General features: G+C 39.2%; 1 protein-coding gene across 14 annotated transcripts in view; it reads right to left on the bottom strand.

The window, feature by feature from the left end:
- GAPVD1 (GTPase activating protein and VPS9 domains 1) overlaps positions 1-24,205 on the bottom strand; it is an 86,330-nt gene that overhangs the window by 12,838 nt on the left and 49,287 nt on the right. For 2 of the 14 annotated variants that reach the window (XM_082695459.1, XM_082695458.1), the window contains 12 exons: positions 23,611-23,745; positions 23,276-23,465; positions 19,139-19,299; positions 16,991-17,120; positions 15,394-15,519; positions 13,008-13,181; positions 11,203-11,343; positions 9,984-10,118; positions 9,398-9,517; positions 5,741-5,818; positions 5,268-5,638; positions 3,803-3,890 (listed from right to left, as the gene is read on the bottom strand). In XM_082695459.1, coding sequence (XP_082551585.1) covers positions 3,803-3,890; positions 5,268-5,638; positions 5,741-5,818; positions 9,398-9,517; positions 9,984-10,118; positions 11,203-11,343; positions 13,008-13,181; positions 15,394-15,519; positions 16,991-17,120; positions 19,139-19,299; positions 23,276-23,465; positions 23,611-23,745 — 1,849 coding nt within the window. Of the gene's footprint in view, positions 1-2,740; positions 2,822-3,802; positions 3,891-5,267; positions 5,639-5,740; positions 5,819-9,397; positions 9,518-9,983; positions 10,119-11,202; positions 11,344-13,007; positions 13,182-15,393; positions 15,520-16,990; positions 17,121-19,138; positions 19,300-23,275; positions 23,466-23,610; positions 23,746-24,205 lie in introns of those variants that run through there. The other 12 variants (XR_014301969.1, XR_014301970.1, XM_082695454.1 and 9 more) reach the window with 12 other exon arrangements.

Genomic DNA, 24,205 nt, shown 5'->3' with positions numbered 1-24,205 from the left:
ACCACCATCACAGATGTAGCACTGTTTACTGTCAGGACCATTATCCTGTCAGCAAAATCGGTACCTCAAAATATGTCCCTGGAGTCTAAGATGTTAAGAGCCATCAAGGCAAAGAGCTGCTACAGATCTATGGGACAAAATCAAGTTCTGTAGTGAAACGCAAACTCCTCAGGGAGATGTAGACCAAGAAGGTAACCACAAGTGTCCACATGCTGATAGAATCCCATTTTTCAGAAAGTCTAAAAACACATAAAAAAAAAAAACAACCACTAGATTTTGTGTCTGTGTGTGTGTGTGTGTGTTTGTGTGTGTGTGTGAATAGCAGCTAAAAATAATGGCAGCTAACATTTACTGAGCACTTATTGAGCACTTACCACGTGCCAGGAACTGTGCTAAGCACCTTATATGTACAATCTCAATTAATCATCACAACGACCCTACAGGGAGGTATTGTAACCACCTCTATTTATGGACGAGGAAAGCAGGTACAGAGAGGTTCAGCAGTGTGCTCATGGGCTCTTCTGTTTCCATGGGGGAAAAAAAATTTAGTATCCATGTCTCTGTAAAACTGCAGTCAACTGTAGAGAGAGAGGATTTCCAAACTAATTTAATCTTTCTGCTGTAATGGTATTAGAATGCATGAGAAGAGAATCCTAATAAAATCCGATCTTTAAAATGTAAACCGATAAAATTTTTCTATCATTAGAAAATCTTTCTTTGGAGGGGAAGTACTTTTTTGCTATTGGTTTTGAGTGCTGCTGAGCGTTCTGAAAAAGGAACAATAAAATTTGGCTAACCATAGGGAATGCCATAACGTTGCTTATAACCTTTATTTCTAAGTCATTAATAATTTTATCCCAGAAAAGTAATGAAAACAAAATATGCTATATATATGAAGCTGTGAGCAATATTTTCATCATAAAAAAACTGGATACAATTCAAGTATCCAAAGGCAAGAAAACATTCACAATGTTATCAAATCATATGACAGGTTATTTGTGAGCCAATACAGATTATTAAAACCAACCATGTCTACTAGAAACTGGAGAGGGTTTATGAACTAATATTTAGTAAAAGAAGAATATAAAATTACACAATACTCTGATTCAATCATGAAAAAGCCATGTACTGATATGGAAAGATTGGGAAAGAACATGAAAAAAAGGATAGGGTAACTGCATTATGGACAGACTGTTAAGAAATTTCCCTTCATATCACTTAAAAGTTGATTTAATGATAATCTCCAACAAGTCATTAATTAAGACTGGGCAGAAATTTCTGCACTAGTATGGAAGCTAAATTGCCTGAATCAAACACAAAGAAAATGAGATAAATACCTTATGAAAAAAACTTACTCTCCTTAGCTCCTAGATTAGGCACCAAGAACCAAGAAAAACGTTTGCCCAAAGACGCAAGCAAAAAATTAATTTATAACTTCCCCAGTTATTAATTTAACATTTAAAAAACACGAGATTTCCTTAAGAGTTTTCACTCCATAAACACTGGTGAGCTCATAAACACTAGGAATGTGGTATATGTTTCCAACTCTTTTCAATCAGACCGTAGGCTCCTGAAGAAGAGGGGTCACGTGATTTGACTGAATAACCACAACACTTAGCACAGTGCCTGGCATGAGTCAGATGTTCAACAAGTATTTGCTGACTGAGTAAGATAGGCTTGACGGCTCTCAGCAGGGAATGCTGGCCTGGACACAGCTCCTTACCACCCTTCATTCCAGGAGAGTCACGGCACCAGACAAAGCAGGGATGTATGCTAGAGACCATGGCAATATATCCAAATACATGCAACCAGATACCAGAATAATATGCATTAAAATGGGATTCTACCTGTACTATGCTGAGCTATTTGAGGAGGATGTTCTTTGGAAACCTATACCATTTTTTAATAAAAATCTTCATTTTAATGTAGTAGGATAACATAGTTGAAAATCAAGATAAGAAAAAAAGAGGTGAGAAATTAATTTCCAGTCTAGATGCTCTCCAGCCATCGGAAACAGTACAAAGCTATCCAACTCGAGGTGGGGTCACTAACACTACTTCTCAAATTCATTCCTATAAGGCTACTCATTCATAATGTGCCAAACAGAAGCTGCAAAAACACAAATGCTGAGTAAGGTAAGAACCCAATCCCTAGCTGTGTCTTCCTTGGGTCAGATAGCAATGTTAAAATGATTCAAGCCATAAAAAATTAGTGAAGTATATAAATTTATGGTACTGTTTGAACACTTTATCACAAAAAAAAGGAAATGATTAGGTAGAATGAAATTTCACTGTGATCCTGAATAATCAAGAACTACAGAAGGAAATAAATTTAGAATTCTATGACGAATGTGAGAGAAAGCTATCTGACCAATGATCCAAAGACAGGGCATGCATCGCACTAAAACCATCACCACTCTTCCCTAAGAGGCCCCATGTGGCATGGTCCCACTGGGACTTCGAGTTGTAGGGTATGTCTAGAGGCTCAGCAGCGGGGGCCTCATCAGAAACAGAAGTTATGATAATGAGGATGAGGATGGCGGTGGCAGTCTGCAGGAAGAGCACACGGAGGTTCCCTGAGGCCACCACCGGGAAGCCACAGAGCTATGAAGAACACACCCACCACTGCACACACACAGACACACTCTTCTAAAAAGGCAGCGCTTACGGCGCCCAAGAAACAGTGCTATGAAATATGTGCTCTGGGAATGAAGGAGCCAGGAAGTCCACGGTCTACAAACCTGTGAGTGTTGAGAATCTGTCAGGCCCCACATCATCTTTGTCTTTTTCTTGTTTTTCTTTCTTTCTAAATGGTATAGGAGCTGGAAATTAAATAAAGTCAGTAGCGTGACACATAACATACTGCACTACTTGGAAGACAGCAGTCATTTTGGAGTATTAACTGGTGTGCCAACATTTCTAAGTGAAAGGAAGGTGAAAGTTTAAAAGCTAAGAAATCCTGAGTGTCAACGGATAACCATTCTTAAAACAGCACTGAAGGTTCTTAAAGAAGCTCTCAGGATCTGCTCTGGGGTCACGGGCCATAGGAACAATGATTTAATTCGAATCTGTTGGGACTCAGTCAAAACCACTGCCTCTTCACCTCTGCTGGAAAACACCACATTCAAAGCTCCGAGCCTCAATCTCTCATCAAGGGGGCTTGAGTGCAGCTGAAAGCAGTGCCCCTCAGCTCCCGAGCGCCACGGTGCCGAGAAGAGGCCTGCGGGAGTAGTCCCCAGCCTCGCTCCTAGATGATCTCTCCTTGCAGAAGAGATGCTTTTGCCAACTCAAATCTCAGTATCTACTGCTACAATGCCAGGCTATTCACCGACCCCCGCCCCCAAAGCAAACAATTTTATACAACTGCCTTCCAAAATAAACACTTACTAATATTCAAAATAAAAACATTCTCAATGAACACAAAAAGTTGTTTACTCCAGGAATGTAAAGGATGAATTTTCAATGTTTAATTACCAATAGCATCCCTTTTTCCTGCAGTAATCATTAGCAATTAGTCAAAAGTCCCACGTTTACTCTTAATGGCATATAATATTTAAACAACCATGACCTGCCTGATTTCCATTTATGAAGCCACTACCACTTCCTGCAAAGAACAAGAACTATCATTTCTAAAGGTCTGCCTTTAGCATTCACCTGAGTGAAACCATTTTCTATGCTCTCAAAATGGCTACAAACTTAGGCCCAGCAAACCTCACAGATGAGGTGACATGCTGGCTCTCTGGAAGAGATTTGGGGGCTTTGCTTCTCGTTGCTCATATGACTCTAATATTTTATAAAATTACCTTTAGGCATGGCAGAAACAAAACGTTTTCTCCACCAAGGTCTGTTCCTGTCTGATTTCTCATCATCGCTATCTTTGCGTTCTTCAGTCTGTAGAAAAAGTTTGATGCTTTATTTGGAGTTGGACAGAAGGATAAATTACTAGGGAAAGGATTTCAGTTTGTCTGTGAAAATCAAAAACCACTCTTGCTTGTCTTAAAAGAAAAACTGTTCTTATTGCTGTACAGGAAACTTCTGAAACATGGAAGTATACCTTTTAGGCACCAGACTTTGATCTGCTTGAGGGTAGGTACTATCACATTAAACCAAATCGCAAGTAAACCAAAACCTTAACACAGAGCCTAGCACAGAGTAGGCGCTCAATAAACACTTCTGAAAGGAGTAAGCTCAATCACATGAAGTCTGGAGGGGTAGCAGAGATGACAGTAGTAGTAATAACAAAACTGAGTATGGACTGTGTGCCAAATACCGAATGCTGAGGATACATGTTATTTCATTTAAACCTCACAATAGCCTTAGGAGATAAATAATACTATTAAGTCCTTTTATAGACGTGAAATAAGGGGCTAAAAAAGCTATCTCCCTATCTGCCCCAAAGTTCTCTAGCCTGCCTGTCGCAGAGCTGGGACTCAAACCCAGATGCAGACAATTTCACAGTTCATGTTTTGATCTCCAATTAGAGTGAGTTATTAAAATCACATTCTGGGGCGCCTGGGTGGCTCAGTTGGTTAAGCATCTGCCTTCGGCGCAGGTCATGACCCCAGGTCCTGGGAAGTCCCACATCAGGCTTCCTGCTCAGCGAAGAACCAACTCCTCCCCCTCCCTCTGCCTGCCGTTCCGCCTACTTACGCTATCTCTGTCGAATAAATAAATAAAATCTTAAAAAAAAAAAAAAAAAAATCAGGGGTGCCTGGGTGGCTCAGTGGATTGGGCCTCTGCATTCGGCTCGGGTCATGATCTCAGGGTCATGGGACTGAGCCCCACATCGGGCTCTCTGCTTGGTGGGGAGCCTGCTTCCCCCTCTCTCTCTGCATGCCTGCCTCTCTGCCTACTTGTGATCTCTGTCAAATAAATAAATAAAATCTTAAAAAAAAATCACACATCAAAGAAGTGAGACCATAGTTCCTTTACTAGCCTATCAAGTGACCTCAGACAAATCATTTAATTTCTCATCTTGGAAACTGTGAGGTTTAAATGAAATTATATACAAAATTGCTTGGAGAAAAGTTCAAAGTGTCAAAAAAATGCAAAATGCATTACAAAACCAAAATAGTATAGGTTTCCCATGGGTTACCGTTGGGGACAAACTAGACTGACAGATCATCTTTTAAATCATGACCGCTGTTCATCCTTACTCTGAGATTTATATATACCGTGTTAATCTAACATATCAAGAGAACCTGGCAGATAGAACATTAAAGCTGACCACAACCAGCAAAATTCTTCTAGATGGGCTGTGTCCCGTACCTCTCCTCTTGAGGAGTCCTTACTCGGGGATGAAGATGATGAGTGAGGTGCAGCCACCAAAGAAGTAGCACCAATGGCTGCGGCTGGAGGGAGTTCTCGCTCTTCATTCCCTGGACGACGGTTCCAGCTGGGGTCACTCATGGGTCGCCGGACAGATGACACTATATCAGAGCTCCTGCTGCGAACTAATCTCTCTGGGTAAGAATGCCTTTGCTTGAATGCCTCCATTTCTGCTGCAGTTAACATATGGGAACCAAAGTTCGGCAACCTGGCCTCATTTCCTCCCACAGCTCCTTCCAGGATTGGGGGATCTGGTGGTGGATGCGACGGCCTGGCATAATGAACCTTTGGCCTTACCACAGCAGAAGCTCCTAGAACACAGGGGAAAAGAAGTTTGCAACTGAGATACAACTGATTCAACAAAGGCATCAACAAGAGGATTAGGAGTCAAAAAGCTCTTTTGACTAGTTTACCTTCATGTGAAGACAGTGGATCAAACATGGCAAGTACAGACTCAGACTGGGAAGGAGGAGAGGTCAGCTGGTGGGCGCCTAAAATAAATAGGCAAACTGTAAGACCAAATCAGAACTCATCACTCAGTAAGAGTTTCTACATAGTGATAAAGGTTCTAGCGTTTTCAGTTTTCCTTTCTTTTTTTTTCATTTAAGATTTATTATTTGAGAGAGAGAGCACACAGTGGGGAAGGGGTAGAGGGGGAGAGAGAGGGAGAGAATCCCTGGCAGACTCCATACCCAGTGCAAGCCCCATGCAGGGCTCGATCTCACGACCCTGTGATCACAATGTGGGCTGAAATCAAGAGTCGGAATCTCAACTGAGTGACCCAGGGGCTCCCCCCGATTTCCCTTTTCTGATCAACAGAACTTGAGGGGCATGTCAGAAAAAAAGAGAATCTAATAAATATCATATTCTGATAACTTCAAATTCATGGTATGTTTTTACCTACACACATGGATTTTAATGACACGTAAGTGGTCTAGCATTGCATGTTAATCAGTTTTAATGGCCAAATTGTATTATAGTTAATGCAAACAGCAGAGCCAAAATACGCAGATCATCAAAATTTTCAGAATGTCACAGCTGCCCTGAGGCTCACCTTCTTTCCACCTATAAAGATAAGGACAAAAAATAATAATAATAATAATAAGGGCAGGGGTGCCTGGGTGGCTCAGTCAATGAAGCGTCTGCCTTTGGCTCAGGTCATAATCCCTGGGTCCTAGGATTGAGCCCCGAGTCAAAACTGCTTTGCCCTCTTGTCACTCCTCCTGCTTGTGCTCTCTCTTTCTCACTCTCAAATAAACAAAATCTTTAACAATAATAATAATAATAATGGCAATATTACCTAGAAGGAGTATATGTGCTCGCTTCGGCAGCACATATACCTAGGAGTATAAATAAAAAGTTGTAGATTTTGAAATTCTTTTTTTTTCTTTTTTAAGATTTTATTTATTTATTTGACAGATAGAGATCACAAGTAGGCAGAGAAGCAGGCAGAGAGAGAGGAGGAAGCAGGCTCCCTGCTGAGCAGAGAGACCAATAGGGGGCTCAATTCCAGAACCCTGAGATCATGACCTGAGCCGAAGGCAGAGGCTTAACCCACTGAGCCACCCAGGTGCCCACTTGCAATACGTATTTTGACTGAAGTATATGAAGCTGGCCTTACACAGATATGTAGTTAGAAAAGGGAAGATATTTTAATAGCCTTCTCAGATAACCGTGCACATTCTTCTATGATACAACACCGAATCCTGATTAGTATTTTAAGGTTAGCTACAATTAGGAATCAGAAACCAAATCAATGAACTTTTACTCTGTTACATTAAAATTAATTGGTCTGTCTTCTACTCTAAATGATTTCTATAACATCATATATTGATCACCTGGAAACTACTGATTCAATTAGATACGTAGATCTTCACATGTTGACACACTTCAATATATAATATCAAAAAATTATATTCTCATCAGAAAAAAAAACACCAGTCTCATCAGAAAAGTCTTTAAATATCAGTAAGCTGTCAAGCTCATGAAGGCGAATACAAATTTTCTACAATTGTCATTTTTATCTGAAAGCCTGAATTTTATCACTGGCAACAAACTCTGCCAGTTGTTTTCCTTGAAGTGATAGGCTCCCTTGTTTAATTTTCAAGAAATGCCTGCCAAATACCCAAATATGAGTAACTACAGTTTGTCAGTCCTTCTTTCAAATAAAATGGTGTGTCGTGAAAGACAAACAAGAGAAGAAACAGCTAGTTAAGCTCACAGCTCCAATAAGCATCTAAGTGTTTCTCCTTGAGATACTTCGCATTTCAGACTGCAGCAGAAATGCATTAGGAGGGGGCACCTGGGTGGCTCAGTGGGTTAAAGCCTCTGCCTTCGGCTCGGGTCATGATCCCAGGGTCCTGGGATCGAGCCCTCCATTGGACTCTCTGCTCAGTGGGAAGCCTGCTTCCCCCTCTCTGCCTACTTGTGTTCTCTGTCAAATAAATAAAAACAAAATCTAAAAAAAAAAAAAAAAAGAAATGCATTAGGACTATTTCCGATTTCTCCAGAATTTTAAACAGATGTGTACTCAGGGTTCATATGTGATTAAATAATTTTTATTGCTTCATGAAAAATACTCGTACGTAAAACTTTCTTTTTTAGCTGGGAGAGAATATAGTGACTGTTCGCTCTGCTTCATGCTCAGGCCTGCCCCGGCCAATCTACCCACCTCTGCTTGTGCCCCATCAGTGCAAATGTCAATACAATGAAAAGGAAAATAACCTTTTACTACTATGAAAAAAGTTTTGTGGGACGCCTGGGTGGCTCAGTGGGTTAAAGCTTCTGCCTGCGGCTCAGGTCATGATCCCAGGGTCCTGGGATCGAGCCCCACATCAGGCTCTCTGCTCCTTGGGGAGCCTGCTTCCTCTCTCTCTGCCTGCCCCTCTGTGTACTTGTGATCTCTTTCTGTCAAATAAATATAAAATCTTTAAAAAACAAAACAAAACCCATTTTTTATGAGAAAGAAAAAGTATCTAAAACTCAACACATAAAACCACTGCCAGCATTCTGGTATTTCTTTCCTGTGCTTTCTCTATGATAGGTCTTTAATCTATTTTTTAATTTTTTAAAAAGATTTTATTTATTCATTTGATAGACACAGCAAGAGAAGAAACACAAGCAGGAGGAGTGGGAAACAGGGAGAAGCAGGCTTCCTGCTGAGCAGGGAACCCAATGTGGGGCTCCATCCCAGGACCCTGGGATCATGACCTGAGCCGAAGGCAGACACTTAGCGACTAAGCCACCAAGCACCCCTGATAGGTTTTTTAGTGTTTTATTGTATTACATATGAAATTCTTCAGGATAGATTTCCCAAGAGATACTATGTTCTAGCATTTCTAGAGTTTCAAGTTATTTAATATGCTTTAAAGGATTTAAAAAAATATATCCACAAAACAGTCACATAAATTATAAGTGGGTACATCAAAATTCACTCAGCAATTCTATTTTTCAATCCTTAGGTTGTTTCTCATTTTCTGCCAATAGGGAAGCTATGAAGAACATCAATGTAAATGCTACAAAGAACATAAGACCTTCTGCATACACAGAACTGTTTCCTGATGACTATTCCTAAAGTAGGCTAACTGAACCAAATTTAGTTTGTGAATTTCCTTTCTTTTAGGGCCTGAACTCACGACCCTAGATCAAGACCTGAGCTGAGACCAAGAGTTGGATGCTTAACCAACTGAGCCACCAGGCACCCCTGGTTTATGAATTTTCAAGGCCTTACATACGTACTGCCAAATTACACACCCCAAAGTGCTCTACCAACTGATATTATCACAGCAAAATTATAAGACTGCCAATTTGAATGTGATCATTTTTTTTTTTAAGATTTTATTTATTTATTTGACAGAGAGAAATCACAAGTAGGCAGAGAGGCAGGCAGAGAGAGAGAGAGAGAGAGAGAGGAGGAAGCAGGCTCTCTGCTGAGTAGAGAGCCCAATGCGGGACTCAATCCCGGGACCCCGAGATCATTACCTGAGCCGAAGGCAGCGGCTTAACCCACTGAGCCACCCAGGTGCCCTGAATGTGATCATTTTAAAGTCATTCTCCTTTCCCCTTCTTACCATGAGTTACTTCATCCATGTCTGGACTAGTGACAGAATCTTTACCACCAAAATCAGAGCTGCACTCGGATCTCAGGTCTTCAATCTTATTGGGAATATCCTCAGAGGTTGCACTTATGCCTTTAAATAAATAAATAAAGTAAAAAATAAACAGCAAGAAGAACAAAATAACCACATGAAAAGTATATGAAGTTTGGAGAAATATAAATATTCTCAAAATTTTTATGTCCCAGTGCTATACGTGCAAGATGTTTGGTATCAGATCCTTTATTGTACAACTGCCTACATATGCTTACCTTGATTTGTACAACACAATCACAAGTATCAGGTGGTATCTAAATACAGTAGCAGAGGCCACCAAGAACAGAATTAGGGAACACACACAGACTGTTTGCCAATTACTTCAACAGGCTCTATAAAGCCACACATTAAGTTCTCAGAGATTTAAGGTTCCATGGAAATAATTCTGTTTCCTGGAATATTCCTCAACTCTTAAATAAAACATATCTCTTTGTTATCAATTTTATAAATGGAGAGGTGGGAACACACCTTGCAATCCTTATTCCTTAAAACAAGACAGACATACCCGACACAACACTGAGGCCTGGTGTGCTGGGGCGGGAACTGACCTCCCTGACATCTGTATCATCAGACGTGCTACCTAGTCCAGAGCAGCTCTCCAGCTCTTGTAGACGCTCCTCCTGCTTTAGATCCGGGGCCTCTAAACAGAAGACATGAGGTGCCACATTAGTGATTCTATTAGCATGCCACAGTTTCAGCTTGTGACCCACATGAGGGAAGCTACCAGAATGTGAATGAAATCATTGTAAACAGATTTCTAAGTCTGGGCCAGTTAGCAAAGTTGGTTAGATCGAGTGTTAAAGAAGCTGAGGTTGTGATTTTCATTTCAGTATAGGCCAGTTGTTGTGCAAAGGTGAAGACTCTGCCTGTAGATCACTAATCTCATAAAATATGCTATTGGTTAAGAAGTAAACTCAGTAAGAAAATACAAAATAGCTTAACATTAAACCAAACATTTTCTAAAAAGTAACTTCTACGGGCACTCAATAGACAGTAAGCTAATCCTACTGTCTCCTTATGTAAAGGGCAGCATATCTGAGTCCATTAATACTATAAAACATATCAGAATCACTTAATTTTTCTTGAGCCAAGTAAATCAGACAGAATGTTATTCAGACACACAGTTACTTAAATTTGCATTCTGGTAGTTGACATTTCATTGAAAGCAAAGTTTTATCTTCATAATCAGAATACAAAATAAAGGAGAAATGTAATTTTTAAGAAAAGAGAAAGTACAAAACACTTTGTATACATTTATAATAATCCTGTACAAAATAATTCTCAAGACTTGAGAGTCTCAATTTCAGTATATTTCAAAAATATATTAGCTATCTTTTAAAGGGTCAAGTTCTCCCTGGGATGAATCTAGGCATGCTTACCAAGCATCCAACCGCTCAGGGTTCAAGTTGTACTGCTATTCCTATTTTGTGATGAGTTAGTGCGAGATACTGAACTGAGGGTCCCACACAGAACTCTGGTGAGTTGCTACCAAATACTTAAAAATAACTGAACACACAATCAAAAAGCACCTGCCATCTTAGTCTATGCCATCCAACACTGCATTTTTTTCTTGATGGACAGAAAATGCCCTAACTGTCCACCTGAAATTCTTAGTAAGATGGTTGTGTCACACTTGACAAAAATGTACAGAGTACAGAAATTAAGATACCTTATATTTAAAACTTCTGTGCAAATCAAAAAGCAAACAACGATGGCATACTAACCTGAGTCACTTGGCAATACCTCTACACTCCAAGCTTCGCTTGTTGTCTCTGATATGGTAGAACCAGTGCAGGGGTCAAGAAGCACTGACCCTGAACCTGGCAGGCACAGTAAACTGCCTAACATGTTCTCTGCTGCTGCACCTGTATAACCAGTGGGGAGCAAAGGGTTAACGAAGATCCTGATGGAAAGAGCAGTGATAATGGAGAAGGACCAAACACTAAACTAAGGTCATCTCTACTCTATCCACCAGAAGGAAGCCAAAGTAAGTGTAATTTCAATCAATAGCACCACTAAAAACAAATTTCCCACTTTGGTCACAATGGCACAGCTTAAGCTCCTTTTTCTCAGTTTCCTCCTGTTCACCTTGGACTCTCCATAGAGAAAACATCCATCATTAGGGTCAAGTCATTTCAACCAGCTTTCATCTGGGTTTTGTAGTACATTTTTACATGTGTCCCTAAATACCTAAACTATATAGTCTTCACAGGGATTAAAAACACTCAAATGGAGATAGTTAACCACAGAAAGTTATACTGGCCAAATATGTTTTCTTCCAGCACATTAGCCACATATTTAGAGCAATAAAATATATTTGCAGGGAAAAAAAAAATATTTGCAGGAAAATACACATCTCTGTAGCACGGATTCAACTGCAAATACAGCTCATTGCTCAAACAGCTTTCTGCCAGGAAATATACTACTTTGGCCCCTGAAACAAAGTAATGCAAAACCAATGAAGAAATCTGTTTACACTACTTATCAAGACAAATAGAAAGGATTAAATATGATTATACACCCGTGTTAGAAATACTCAAGTTCAGGATGCTCCACGACATCTAACTATGCCTTTCAAAAGAACATTTCTACTGTAGTGCATAGGAAACTTTTGGCAAAAGATTACTGGTGAAAGTTACCGTTTAAAGATATATCATAAAATAATTACAAATAAAATAACGTCTGGAACTTGCCTAAACATAACAGGGGGATAGGGTAAAAGGGTAATGGGAAAAGAAAGGAGACAAAACCTGCCACACATCTACTTGTGCTAGTTGAAGCTGAATGACAGGTACAGAGAGTTCAATCTTCTCTCTTGGATTTGACTGAAATGTTCCACGATTTAAAGTGAAAATGAACATGCTGCTAATAGGACTGTATGAAATCTTTCAAAACTCACAAAACAGCAGTATCCTAAAGACAGTGAGTTTTAAAGTATGTAAATTGAACCTCAATACACTTGACATTAAAAAAAAAAGAAAAAACTATAGTCCCTCTTTTGGAACTGAATTAATCCTTCCAAAAGAAAATTCTTTTCTTTTTTTTCTTTTTCTTTTTTTTTTAAAGTAAGCTCTATGACCAACATAGGCCTTCAACTCACAACCCTGAGATCAAGAGCCACATGTTCTACCAACTGAGCCAGCCAGGTGCCCTACTAAATTCAATTTTTAGAGAATCTCAGTACTATATTATTCTGAAAGACTTTATGGCTATAATCTATAAGAATTTTCATCTTCAGGTAAGGTATTTAGTCTCAAATAGAATATCATAAGAATATATACTCTGCCCTGAAAACAAGAAGCTAATTCAGAAGACTTTTTCTTTTTTGGCAGGGAAGGGGGAGTTAAATGCAGACAGGGAAAAACACTACCTATATTTAGGTAAAGAAAGAAAGACACAAGTGCCTTGTTACATACAGTTATCTCAGCTTCCCAGTCTGTCTGTCGGAGGCGGAAGTCCCTGCCCATGAAGGGTAGGTGGGTATGAATAACTAAACAGCAATCTTGCAGAAAAATTAAACAGCAGTTACCTGCAATTTCTTGTAAGCGATCTTCATCAATGTTAGGATCAAAATCACTTCCCAAGACATCTGTACTCCAGGTCTCACTCACTGTTTCTGATATATCTCTGTCATCTGTCAGTCCCATCATGTCACGTATTTCAAACTTCCTTAGCTTATCATCAAGATTATCTTGTGTTGTAGCTATCAAAAACAAAATTACGCACTTTAAAAATGGCAGCACAGCTATTTTTTTTAAATCAACTTTAAAGATACATATTTTCTCATGAACACTGAGCATGCAATACCAAGGCACTGAATCATCTCCCTGCGGATGTACTATTTCCCTCTCTGAACAAAGCTCAGCATATGGACCCCCATTTCTGATAGACTAACTGGGGCAGTGTGATTCTGATAACAAACTGGGATATATTTTCCTCTCCATGTATTTGCACAGGCTTTGTTACTTGCTTTGGCCAAAAGAGTAAAGAAGTGTGCCAGTTCCAAGGCTAGACCTCAAAAGACCCTTATACACTTCTGCCCTTTTTTTCACCCTTGGTTCTGCCATGAGCACAAGCTTAAGCTAGCCCACTGGTGGATGAGGGACCACAGGGAACAAAGCAAAGGCCATCCTAGAGCAGCCACGTCCTCACTGAACAACCGTCCCCCAACTAAGACTGGCAGAGCTCCCTTCCCAAGCGCCGGTGACTACAAATACATGAGTCAGTCTAGTCAAAATCAGAACCACCCGGCTGACCCACAGACCTGAGAGCACAAATAAATGTTTGTTGTCTTAAGTCACTAAGTTTTGAGGTGGTTTGTTACATAGCAATTACTCCAGCAATAATGAACTGATAGAAAAATATTTTTTTCATTTGCCTTGAATACATTCCCCTGATACTAGAGTTTTCTCTCTTCCCTAGACTAATGAGTAAAATAGTCTGTAATTTGTCTCAATTTATTAACCTCATGTTCACAAAATGGAGACACCAACCACCTACATCAGAATCACCTAGAGGGCTTGTTAAGTGATATTCTTTCAACTTCTGTCTTAAGCTATTATTTTAGGTTTCTTTCTTATTTGCAGAAAATTTAATCCTAACTAATATGACAAACTAGTCCAGTAAAATATACTACTACTTTTATTCAAGCCACACATATCCCAACTGGCAATGCTCTTTTCCTTTCTGAAAACGAACTGCACAAGGATTCCTAGAAATGAGACATGGGAAATGGCTTTCAGTTTCCCAGGTTATTTTGATGCGCACTCAGGTCTCAGAATATTGCCTCTGACCCAGCTGATCTGCAATCTGCCATCAACACTCCCTTGAAGTCCACCAGTGATCTTTAAATCAACAAACCCAAAGAACTTTTTCAAATTCATCTTCCTAAAGCACAACAGGGATCCGTCTACTTTTCAGTCCTGACCCCATGTCATTCCCCTACTTGGCAGTTCCTGAGTTAAGTACTATGGTTTCCCACTTCCCTGATCTGCTTGTACTATTCTATTCCTTCACCTAGAATGCCCCATCTTTAGTTTCTGCCAATGCAATGCGAGCCGGGCTTTAAGGCTAGCATTTTCTTCCACTAAGTTTTTTCCTACACTTCTAACCACCTGTATCTCCCACTCAGAATCGCCAAGGCCCTTTTATAACACTTTCAGACATTTGTATACCATCCTCTCCCTATTCCAAGTGCCTTTAACCCCAAATATTTATCTTTGTCTCCCTTAAAATTTCAGTATTACAGAATTGAAATGCCAAATATTATAGAATTCAAGCAATTCATTTTAATTATTCTATGTAACTTAAGCCTAAAATAATTCATTTACCAACTAAGTATTTTTTTTTAAGATTTTATTTATTTATTTGTAAAAGACTTTTATTTATTTATTTATTTAACAGGCAGATCACAAGTAGGCAGAGAGGCAGGCAGAGAGAGAGAGGAGGAAGCAGGCTCCCCACTGAACAGAGAGCCCGACGTGGAGCTCGATCCCAGGACCCTGGGATCATGACCTGAGCCTAAGGCAGAGGCTTTAACCCACTGAGCCACTCAGGCGCCCCTTATTAATTTATGACAGAGATCACAAGTAGGCAGAGAGGCAGGCAGAAAAAGAGGAAGAAGCAGGCTTCCTGCTGAGCAGACAGCCTGATGCAGGGCTCCATCCCAGGACCATGGGATCATCACCTGAGCCGAAGGCAGAGGCTTATTAACCCGATGAGCCACCCAGGCACCCCCCAACTAAACATTTTTAACTGAAAAAATTTTGAATAAATGCAAGTTTTCTGGTCATTATATAAGCAACCTACATTTATTCTTTCACTGAACACAGCCAACTGACATGGAAACATGTAGTTTATCCTGCAGCCGGGCAAATTCTTTGCTACTTGAACAAATGTGTTCAACTTCACTTTACCTTGTTCATGCTCTAATAGCTGGAGAGCTTCAACTCCATTACTCCCAGAAGGTCCTGCTCCAAGTTCTGATACAGACTCTCCTTCCAGGTCTAGAGAGGACACTGAATTAGAGCGATTTGATGGACCTAGAGAAATGTTTATACTGTGAGTACGTTTTTTAAGTCACAAGCCACCATGCAACTTTTCATGCCTTGGTAAGACTGAAAACTGAATAAGGTGCATTTATTTATTTCTATGTATATATTTATTTTAGAGAGAGAAAGTATGCGAGCATGGGGCACAGGGAGAAGCAGAGGGAGAGAAAATCTCAAACAGACTCCCGCTGAGCACGGAGCCAGATGTGGGGCTCGATACCAGAAAGGCTCCACGTCCAGCATGGAGGCTAACATGGGGCACAATCTAATGACCCTGAGATCATGACCTGAGTCAAAATCAAGAGTGGGATGTTTAACCAACGAAGCCACCCAGGTGTCAGGGTGCTTTTAATACTGCATCTGTACCTTAAAAATACACATGCCCTTTAAGCCAGCAATTGTGCTTCTAGGAATTTATCCTAGGAAACAACTAAAAAATTCACCTAACATTGCTTGTCGAAGGGCTTTTAATAATGCTTGGAAAGTAAAAACAATCTATATGTTTAATCATACAAGAATGTTTAAATAAATTATGCCCACTTTAAGTTAAAGAAAAAACCATTAAGAACCTAAGTTATTTAAGAAAGGGAAGAGTCCCCGCTAGACTGTTAAACAAAAAAGGGTTACAAAACAACATAAACCTACTCTTGCTATAAATAAACCAAAATGCTGCTATTAATAGAATGGTACAGCGCCTGGGCGACTCAGTCAGTTAAGCATCCAACTCTTGATCTCAGCTCAGGTTGTGATCCTGGGTCAAAAGTTCAAGCCCCCAAAAAGTAGAACAGTGAAATTACAATGATTCAATTTCATTTCTGCATTTTCTAGAATGAATGTACATTACTTCTGTTCTAAAAAGTCAGAGAAAAAGGAAAAACTATATTTTGCTTAAAATGATAGTAAACTCAACTTTCTCCATTAAAAAAAGTTTGTCCTCATACATGAAATGACAAAATCTCACTACACAATCTACAGTTTTAATTTTCTACTGTTATTCCCATTTCCACTGTATCTTCCTACTTCATAAAGATGTGTATGTGAATAAAGAAATACAGAACATTTAAGGTATACACAACATCCTAAAATACTAGTGAGTCCATTTCTCCCATTCAGACATGCACTCTATCCCTCTAAAGGAGCTTCATAAGCTTTGGGATACCTTAATTAATACTAGAGAAACTTGGCATTATTCAAGTCTCAGTAAAGACCTTTATCTTCCCCATTTTATATGATCAAAGGTCTCTTGCAATCTTTTTCTTTTTAAATTATTTTCTTGCAATCTTAGTTTATTCCAGAAACAATCCTTATAGCCAACTCTTCAAGATCATTAGAGGAAAATTTCATTACTCTCCTCAGGGAGAGGAACAGATGGTATAATTATAATTTTTAAGGCTCCTTTAAAGATCAAAAGACAAAGTATTACTTGAATCACATTAACTCTTTGAATGAAGTAACCCTTCACCTTCAGATATTCCTTCCAGATTATCACTGCAGAGGGAAAAGCGCAAGGTTTTATCAGGTTTACCGTGGAGTTTGTTTTCATCGACAGGGACATCTCCTTGTCCTCCATCCGAAAGTTGCATGTTTAAGACCTGAAAAATAAAACGCCACTGGTTTATCAGAACTGAGAGGTTACTGATACGAAAACAGAACAAAGTAAATGATATTTAAGTTCTTCTTAATCTTAAATTTTCATTTTTAACAAAAAACCCACGTACGGCTCTATGCTGGGTGTAGAGACAAGCGCTTAAGATTCTCTCGCTCCTGGGGCATCTGGATGGCTCTATCGGTTAAGCATCTACCTTGGCTCAGGTCATGATCTCAGGGTGCTAAAATCGAGCCCCATGTCAGCCCCATGTTCAGCGGGAGTCTGCCTCTCCTGACTCTGCCCCTTCTCCCCTCCCCCTGCTTGTGCTTTCTGTCTCTCAAATAAATAAAATCTTTTTAAAAAAGATTCTCTTTCCCTCCCTTTGCGCCTTCCCCTACCCTCCCACTCAAACAAATAAGTAAAAATAGAATTATTTTCCTATCTGCTCGAAATTAAATGCAGGTGTAAAACTTTACATTTTGTATTTTTAAGATAACTTGGATCTTTAAACTCACAGTGAGCAATGTACAAAGAATCTTCAGGAAAAAATCTATCTAAAGGCCTAGAGAACGGTAAGGTTAACAGCAAACAAAAGGCTCATACCACAAGGAAGAGATTACCCTGCACAGGAATGCAGGCTGCTGCCTTCAGGACTGCCAGAGCTGGGAACCCGGGGAAGGTTAAGCAGGGAAGGTAAAACGCCACAGCTCCCCATCTGAAATGCAGCAGTTGCTTTTCCTCATCTAACATTCCCCATATGTTTTAAGTTTATTAGATTCTAGAGTTCCTAAAAAGTTGATTCTGACAGTTTTTGCCAGTTCATTTGTGTGTGTGTGTGTGTGTGTGTGTGTGTGTGTGTGTGTCTATGGCCATTTGTGTGTGTGTGTCTTCTGGCCAAGTCCAGAACTCTTTCCTAAGGGTCATGGCACAGATCCAAACACAGCTGTACCAACCACTATCATCACTTCATTGACCACTGTAACTAGTCCCTTTATCCCAAGTCATGAATAGGTTTTCTTGACTAATAAGCAGTCCCTGTTGAGTATAAAATGATGCTTCTTTTTGATTTCTTCATTCTTTTTGCCTCTGTTCCAAGCTCTTCTGTATACGAATATCTTAAAAGTGATGCCCACACCCCAAGTCCATTTCTTCAAAATATTTTCTTTTCTTAGTTTTCTTTATTTCTTTCTTTCTTTCTTTATTATTTTTTTTAAAGATTTTATTTATTTATTTGACAGAGAGAAATCACAAGTAGATGGAGAGGCAGGCAGAGAGAGAGAGAGGGAAGCAGGCTCCCTGCTGAGCAGAGAGCCCGATGCGGGACCCCATCCCAGGACCCCGAGATCATGACCTGAGCCGAAGGCAGCGGCTTAAACCACTGAGCCACCCAGGCGCCCTCTTAGTTTTCTTTTCAATTCTGTCTACCATTTCTTTCTAACTGACCAAAAAACAGAGTATTTCTAAACAATGTCTGGCTCGGGTGCCTGGGTGGCTCAGTGGGTTAAGCCACTGCCTTCGGCTCAGGTCATGATCTCAGGGTCCTGGGATCAAGTCCCACATCAGGCTCTCTGCTCAGCAGGGAGCCTTCTTCCCTTCCTCTCTCTCTGCCTGCCTCTCTGCCTACTTGTGATCTCTTTCTGTCAAATAAATAAATAAAAATCTTTAAAAAAAAAAAAAAAAGTCTGGCTCTTTAAAGCAGGAATACCACTAGTATATCATCAGAAAGAAAAGAAACAAAAAAACATTTCCTACAGGTCAATGGAAAAGTCTTTTCAATTTCCATACTACAATTTCCTCACTTCCTGTCTCTTTAAGACTATGAGGAAAATTCCTTTCGGTGTAGCCCTAATCACCAATGATTGTACTATCAATGCATTAATGTGAAAGGCCCCCAGAACTGTTCACAGGGAGTTTGGCAATTAATGCACTCATAGAAGCAAGAGACCATGAATTAGAGAGAAAAAAAAAAAAGAACCTAATTCCTTAATATTGATTAAGTTAAATGTAACAATACATTCATACCTCATTTTCTGACATCATCCCTGGAGTGAGCTGGGGACCTGTCCCTAAGGAAATGACCAACACCTCTTCTGGCTGTACTTCCTGGATGGTTTCTTGAGATGATCCTTCATGGTCCATATGTAAGTCCATTAGCACATTGGTGCGGCTTCTACTTCGAGCTGCTAATAAAAAATTTTTCAAATATAATTTAGAGAACAAGACAAGATGAAGAAAATGGTACAGTAAATACAAAAATGTATCTTCTAGGACTTTTGCGCATGCACAAAAAAAAAGAGTGGAGAATATGAATTTTTTAAAAAAACCCTACAACTTCCCAGTTACTCTACTAATGAGTGACATAGATTCTCCTTCAAAACTGAAACAATAGGAGCGCCTGGGTGGCTCAGTGGGTTAAAGCCTCTGCTTTCGGCTCAGGTCATGATCCCAGGGTCCTAGGATCGAGCCCCACATCGGGCTCTCTGCTCAGCAGGGAGCCTGCTTCCTCCTCTCTCTCTGTCTGCCTCTCTGCCTAATTGTGATCTCTGTCTGTCAAATAAATAAATAAATCTTTAAAAAAAAAAAAGCAAACTGAAACAATAGTCTATGTGCACCTGACAGTGAGCGACACACAGATGAGCGCACCTGCAGGAACAGCAAACACATCTCTCAGCTTAAGACTTGGGGGGACAAGAAGAGCACTGCCTTATTTCTTATCAAGATACCGTCTACTATTTCTCCTATGATTTAACTGCCACTGAACTCATAAGCGTCAGAAAATTTCCCATAGCAATCTTTTAGCCATATAAAGTAATATATGCTAATTGGACAACCACTGACAAAATCATAATCAGTTTTTTAAAACATGCTGATTTTCCTGAAATGTACTAATTTCTTTCCAAAAATGCAGAAAAAAAAAAGACTTCCCTATGTTTGAATATTAAGTTTCCCTTCTGCTTTATAGAAACATTCTAAATTAATGAAAAATCTAATTACTTGGGGGAGCCCTTTTCTGTAAGTAAACAAGTTTGTTTGTTTGTTTTTAAACAAGTTTTACCTTTAAGTAAAAACAAGTAATACTTTTTTTCTAAAATAACCATCCCACACACATTACAAGAACTTTTGGATTCTGAAAGATTTAGATAGTTTGACAATTTCTCTATGAGTTTAAGTCTTCTGTGGTAAGTTTCAAATTTCTTTCAGAGGGCAATAAAATTCAGTATAACTGAAATCCCAAATACAAATTCTACTTTGGTACAAAATAATCAAAAGTACAGAAATAAAGCAAAACCACTAAAAATAACAAATGTCTTTCAACTTCACTTTGAGTGAAAGCTGACCTACTTGAAGACAAATATAAAGAATTCTCTTGGGATCCCCGGGGGCTCAGTTGGTTGAGCTTCTGACTCTTGGTTTCTTGGTTTTGGCTCAGGTCATGATCTCAGGACTGTGGGATAAAGCCCCATGTCAAGTTCCGCGCTCATCGGAGAGTCTGCTTGATTCTTTCCTCTCTGCTCTCCCCCCCATGTGTGCATGCATTCTCTCTCTCTAATAAATAAATCTTTAAAAAATGAGAGGGAATATGAAGAGTCCCCTACACAATGCTGTAGATCTGTTCATCAATTGCTCTTACTTTCAAAATCCAGAGCACACTTCAATTTCCAAAAGTTGAACCCAGGCTCACTCCCACCTTTATTTGCTAACCCTCACGCACTGCCTTCTCTTGAACTGGAAACTTAAATTCCACTTCATGAATAACTACATGAATCTTGAGCAACAAACTTTATAATTTATAAAAATGCAAGTAACCAAAATCCATGTAGCAATTTACATAAAGCAAAAGCAACATGCATATGGAGCACATTTTCATATACTATTTTTTAAATGAAAGTTACATAAGAAGAGGAAGAACAGCCTATTACCCACCAAATGGGGTTACTAGAGTAATATGAGCAGTAAGATTGGTGGCTGAGGAATCCCAGGCAGTGATGGCTGCTAACTGTTGTCCTGGGTTGCGAAAGCATTAAACAGAAAGAAAATCAACCCTCTGAAATAATGGACACATTTTTTTAAAAATATGAAATAAATTCAATGGCCAGGTCATAGGACTATATGAACTAACAGTGCAAACAACTGAAATTTACTTTTCATTATACCCATACTTAATGATACTTCTAGATGACAAGAAGTGAAAGAACTAACAAACAGGAGTGAATAATGGAGGGGGGAAAAAAATCCCTGATTTACTAAGAATCATTTAATTCTTCATGTTAAAAAAATGCAAACAGTGGGTGCCTGGGTGGCTCAGTTAGTTAAGCAACTACCTTTGGCTCAGGCCATGATCTTGGGAGTCCCAGGATCAAAACCAAAATCAAGCTTCCTGCTAGGTGGGGGGTCTTTTCCTCCCTCTGACCTGTCCCTCCCATGCTCTCTCTCTCTCTCTCTCAAATAAATAAATAAATAATCTTTTAAAAAGAGAAAAGTACAAACAAGCTTTAATATTAAAAATAACTGTGGGGGCGCCTGGGTGGCTCAGTGGGTTAAAGCCTCTGCCTTCGGTTCAGGTCATGGTCTCAGGGTCCTGGGATTAAGCCCCGCATCGGGCTCTCTGCTTAGCAGGGAGCCTGCTTCCTCCTCTCTCTCTCTGCCTACCTGTGATCTCTATCTGTCAAATAAATAAATAAAATCTTAAAAAAAAAATAATAACTGTGTGTTGGGTACCTGGGTGACTAGTAGGTTAAATGCCCAACTCTTGATTTCGGTTCAGTTTATGATCTCATATCAGGCCCACACTCAGTGAGGACTCTGCTTATCTCCCTCTCCCTCTGCCTCCTGCCTTGCTTGTGTGCTCCCACTCCCTCTTTCTCTAAAATAAATTTTAAAATATTTTTTAAAAATCACTGAGTGTCAAACTTCATCCTTCTCTATTTTTAATTCTGAAAACTGGTATTTTGGGATGACGAAAGCCAAAGATTTGAAGAACATGTTGCCATATTTTTGTTGATGATATTATTTCGTATTATGTTAAATGTAAGATGGATTAATTTTAAGAAACTGTCAGTTCTTAACAAATCAGCTCATAGAAGCTTAAAAATGAAATCCCGTTCTTCAAAATGTGTAAAATAAAGTAACTATTCATATTCACTAACTGGTGCTGAGCTCCTCATTTTCATTAAAAAATTGGCACTAAAACACTGTTCCCTTGGCTTAAACACTCTTTCTCAACCTCTCTGGTCTATTTTGTCTAACTCCCACTCATCCTTCAAGAAAAAGTATAAGCTTCACTGTCTCCAGGATCTTCTCCCGACACCATCACCGCCCAGCCAACATGAGTGCCCCATAAACCTCCATGCACACTTATCTCCATCAAACACAGTATAATGACGGCAACTGGACTCCTCTTACTCTCCCCAGTTAGACGACCAGCAACTACCAGAGCAACAGCATATCCTAATGGTCTTTGTATCCCCGGTGTCTAACAAGGTGCACCCCCCATGCAGGATAGTGATTATACCTACTCTTTTTGCATGAATTAAATGAAACAACATCTATAAAATGCTCATCCAGAGTCTGGTACAGAGTACATGGTAATGTTCAGTGTGTGTGTGTGTGTGTGTGCGTGTGTGTGGGTAACAGATGTTTACCAAGTGAATAAAACATAATTAAACCCAATTCTTAAATAAGCTTGACAAAATAAAATGAAATCTTTGTTTTATAAAATAACAGATACCTTAGCTCCTTGAAAAAAATTATTAATAATAACAACAATGGAAAAAATTATAACTGTATTTTCATATTTACCAACAGAAACCTCTATGTTATTATTTTCTTGTATTATTTAGAACTTCGAAGAAATGACAGGGCTATATATTTCAAATGACACTTCCAATTTTTCCTAAAAAAGTTACTAAAATATGAACAAAATATACTGTAGGTGGCATGATCTCAATTAATTGTGAAAAGTACATCTAGATAAAGCTAAAACCTACTTATAAACCTTAACTGGTACAATTTTAAAAAATTATATTGGTATCAGTAAGCACAAAGAGAAAGGCTTTCCCAAATTATTTAAAACCATATTCCAAAACACTGAGCGGTATTAAAGGCCAATTAAAAACACTAAATTTAAGGGAAAGCCCGAATATGAGAAATGCTCTTTACCTATAGGCAATCGATTCTTTTTATTTGCTGGAGTGGTTGCTGGAGACAGCTGAGGAGTATTATACGGGGTCATTTCCAAACTGCTGCTTTTTCCCGGCTTTGCCTGGGGCAGGTTTGCCAATAAATTGTCAAGAGCCATCCTATCTTCTCTCAGCTGATCTCCAGACATCACACTCTTCATAAAATTCACCTGGCAAAGGTAAAAGGACATTAGCTAGTGAGATCCATTTTTCACACACAGTATCTATGTCTCACACAATGTACTCATCTATGACTCTGCCCATGCTTAGATAAATGACTTTTGAGAAAATCCTATTAAAGAATAAGGCCATTACCAGAGTAATAAGCTGACTATACGTTATATAAACCACAGTTCTGCTCAATCCTTCCAGAAGATTAACGGAGGACATTGGAGGGGTCTCCACTGCACGGCCCCCAATCACAACATCAAGAAAGGCAGCAACACAGCTCTGTTAAACAGGAAAAGATCACAATAAAATATTTCCTCTTTTAAATAAGGGAACAAAATTTCTAATTAAGGTAGACAAGCGCACAAAAAGTTTTTCTTCTTGAAAATTATATTAAACCCAACGATGAAAAAATTAAATTCTTTTGAATTGACACAGAATTGTCTCCATGAAATTCTGGTACATGAAACAAACATGACGCAGAACAATCCACACTACCCTACCATTTGTGAAAAGAGGGGGCTGGGGTGACTGGGAAAACATATGTAAGAATTTGCTTGTATACATATAAACCTCTTGAAGAAAACATGAAAAACTGAGAACATCAAGAACCTTCTGGGGAGGAAATAAAGGTTAGAGATCAGAGGTAAAGTGGAATTTCACTATATAACCTCTGAATTTTAAATAAGGCTGAATATACAAACTACTCAAATATGATTAAAATCTAATTTAACTGAATAAT

The sequence above is a fragment of the Mustela nivalis genome (assembly GCF_964662115.1).
Source record: "Mustela nivalis genome assembly, chromosome: 13".
NCBI lineage: Eukaryota > Metazoa > Chordata > Mammalia > Carnivora > Mustelidae > Mustela > Mustela nivalis.
The sequence above is the reverse complement of the archived record's forward strand: the minus strand, read 5'-3'. Positions and strand labels throughout refer to the sequence as shown.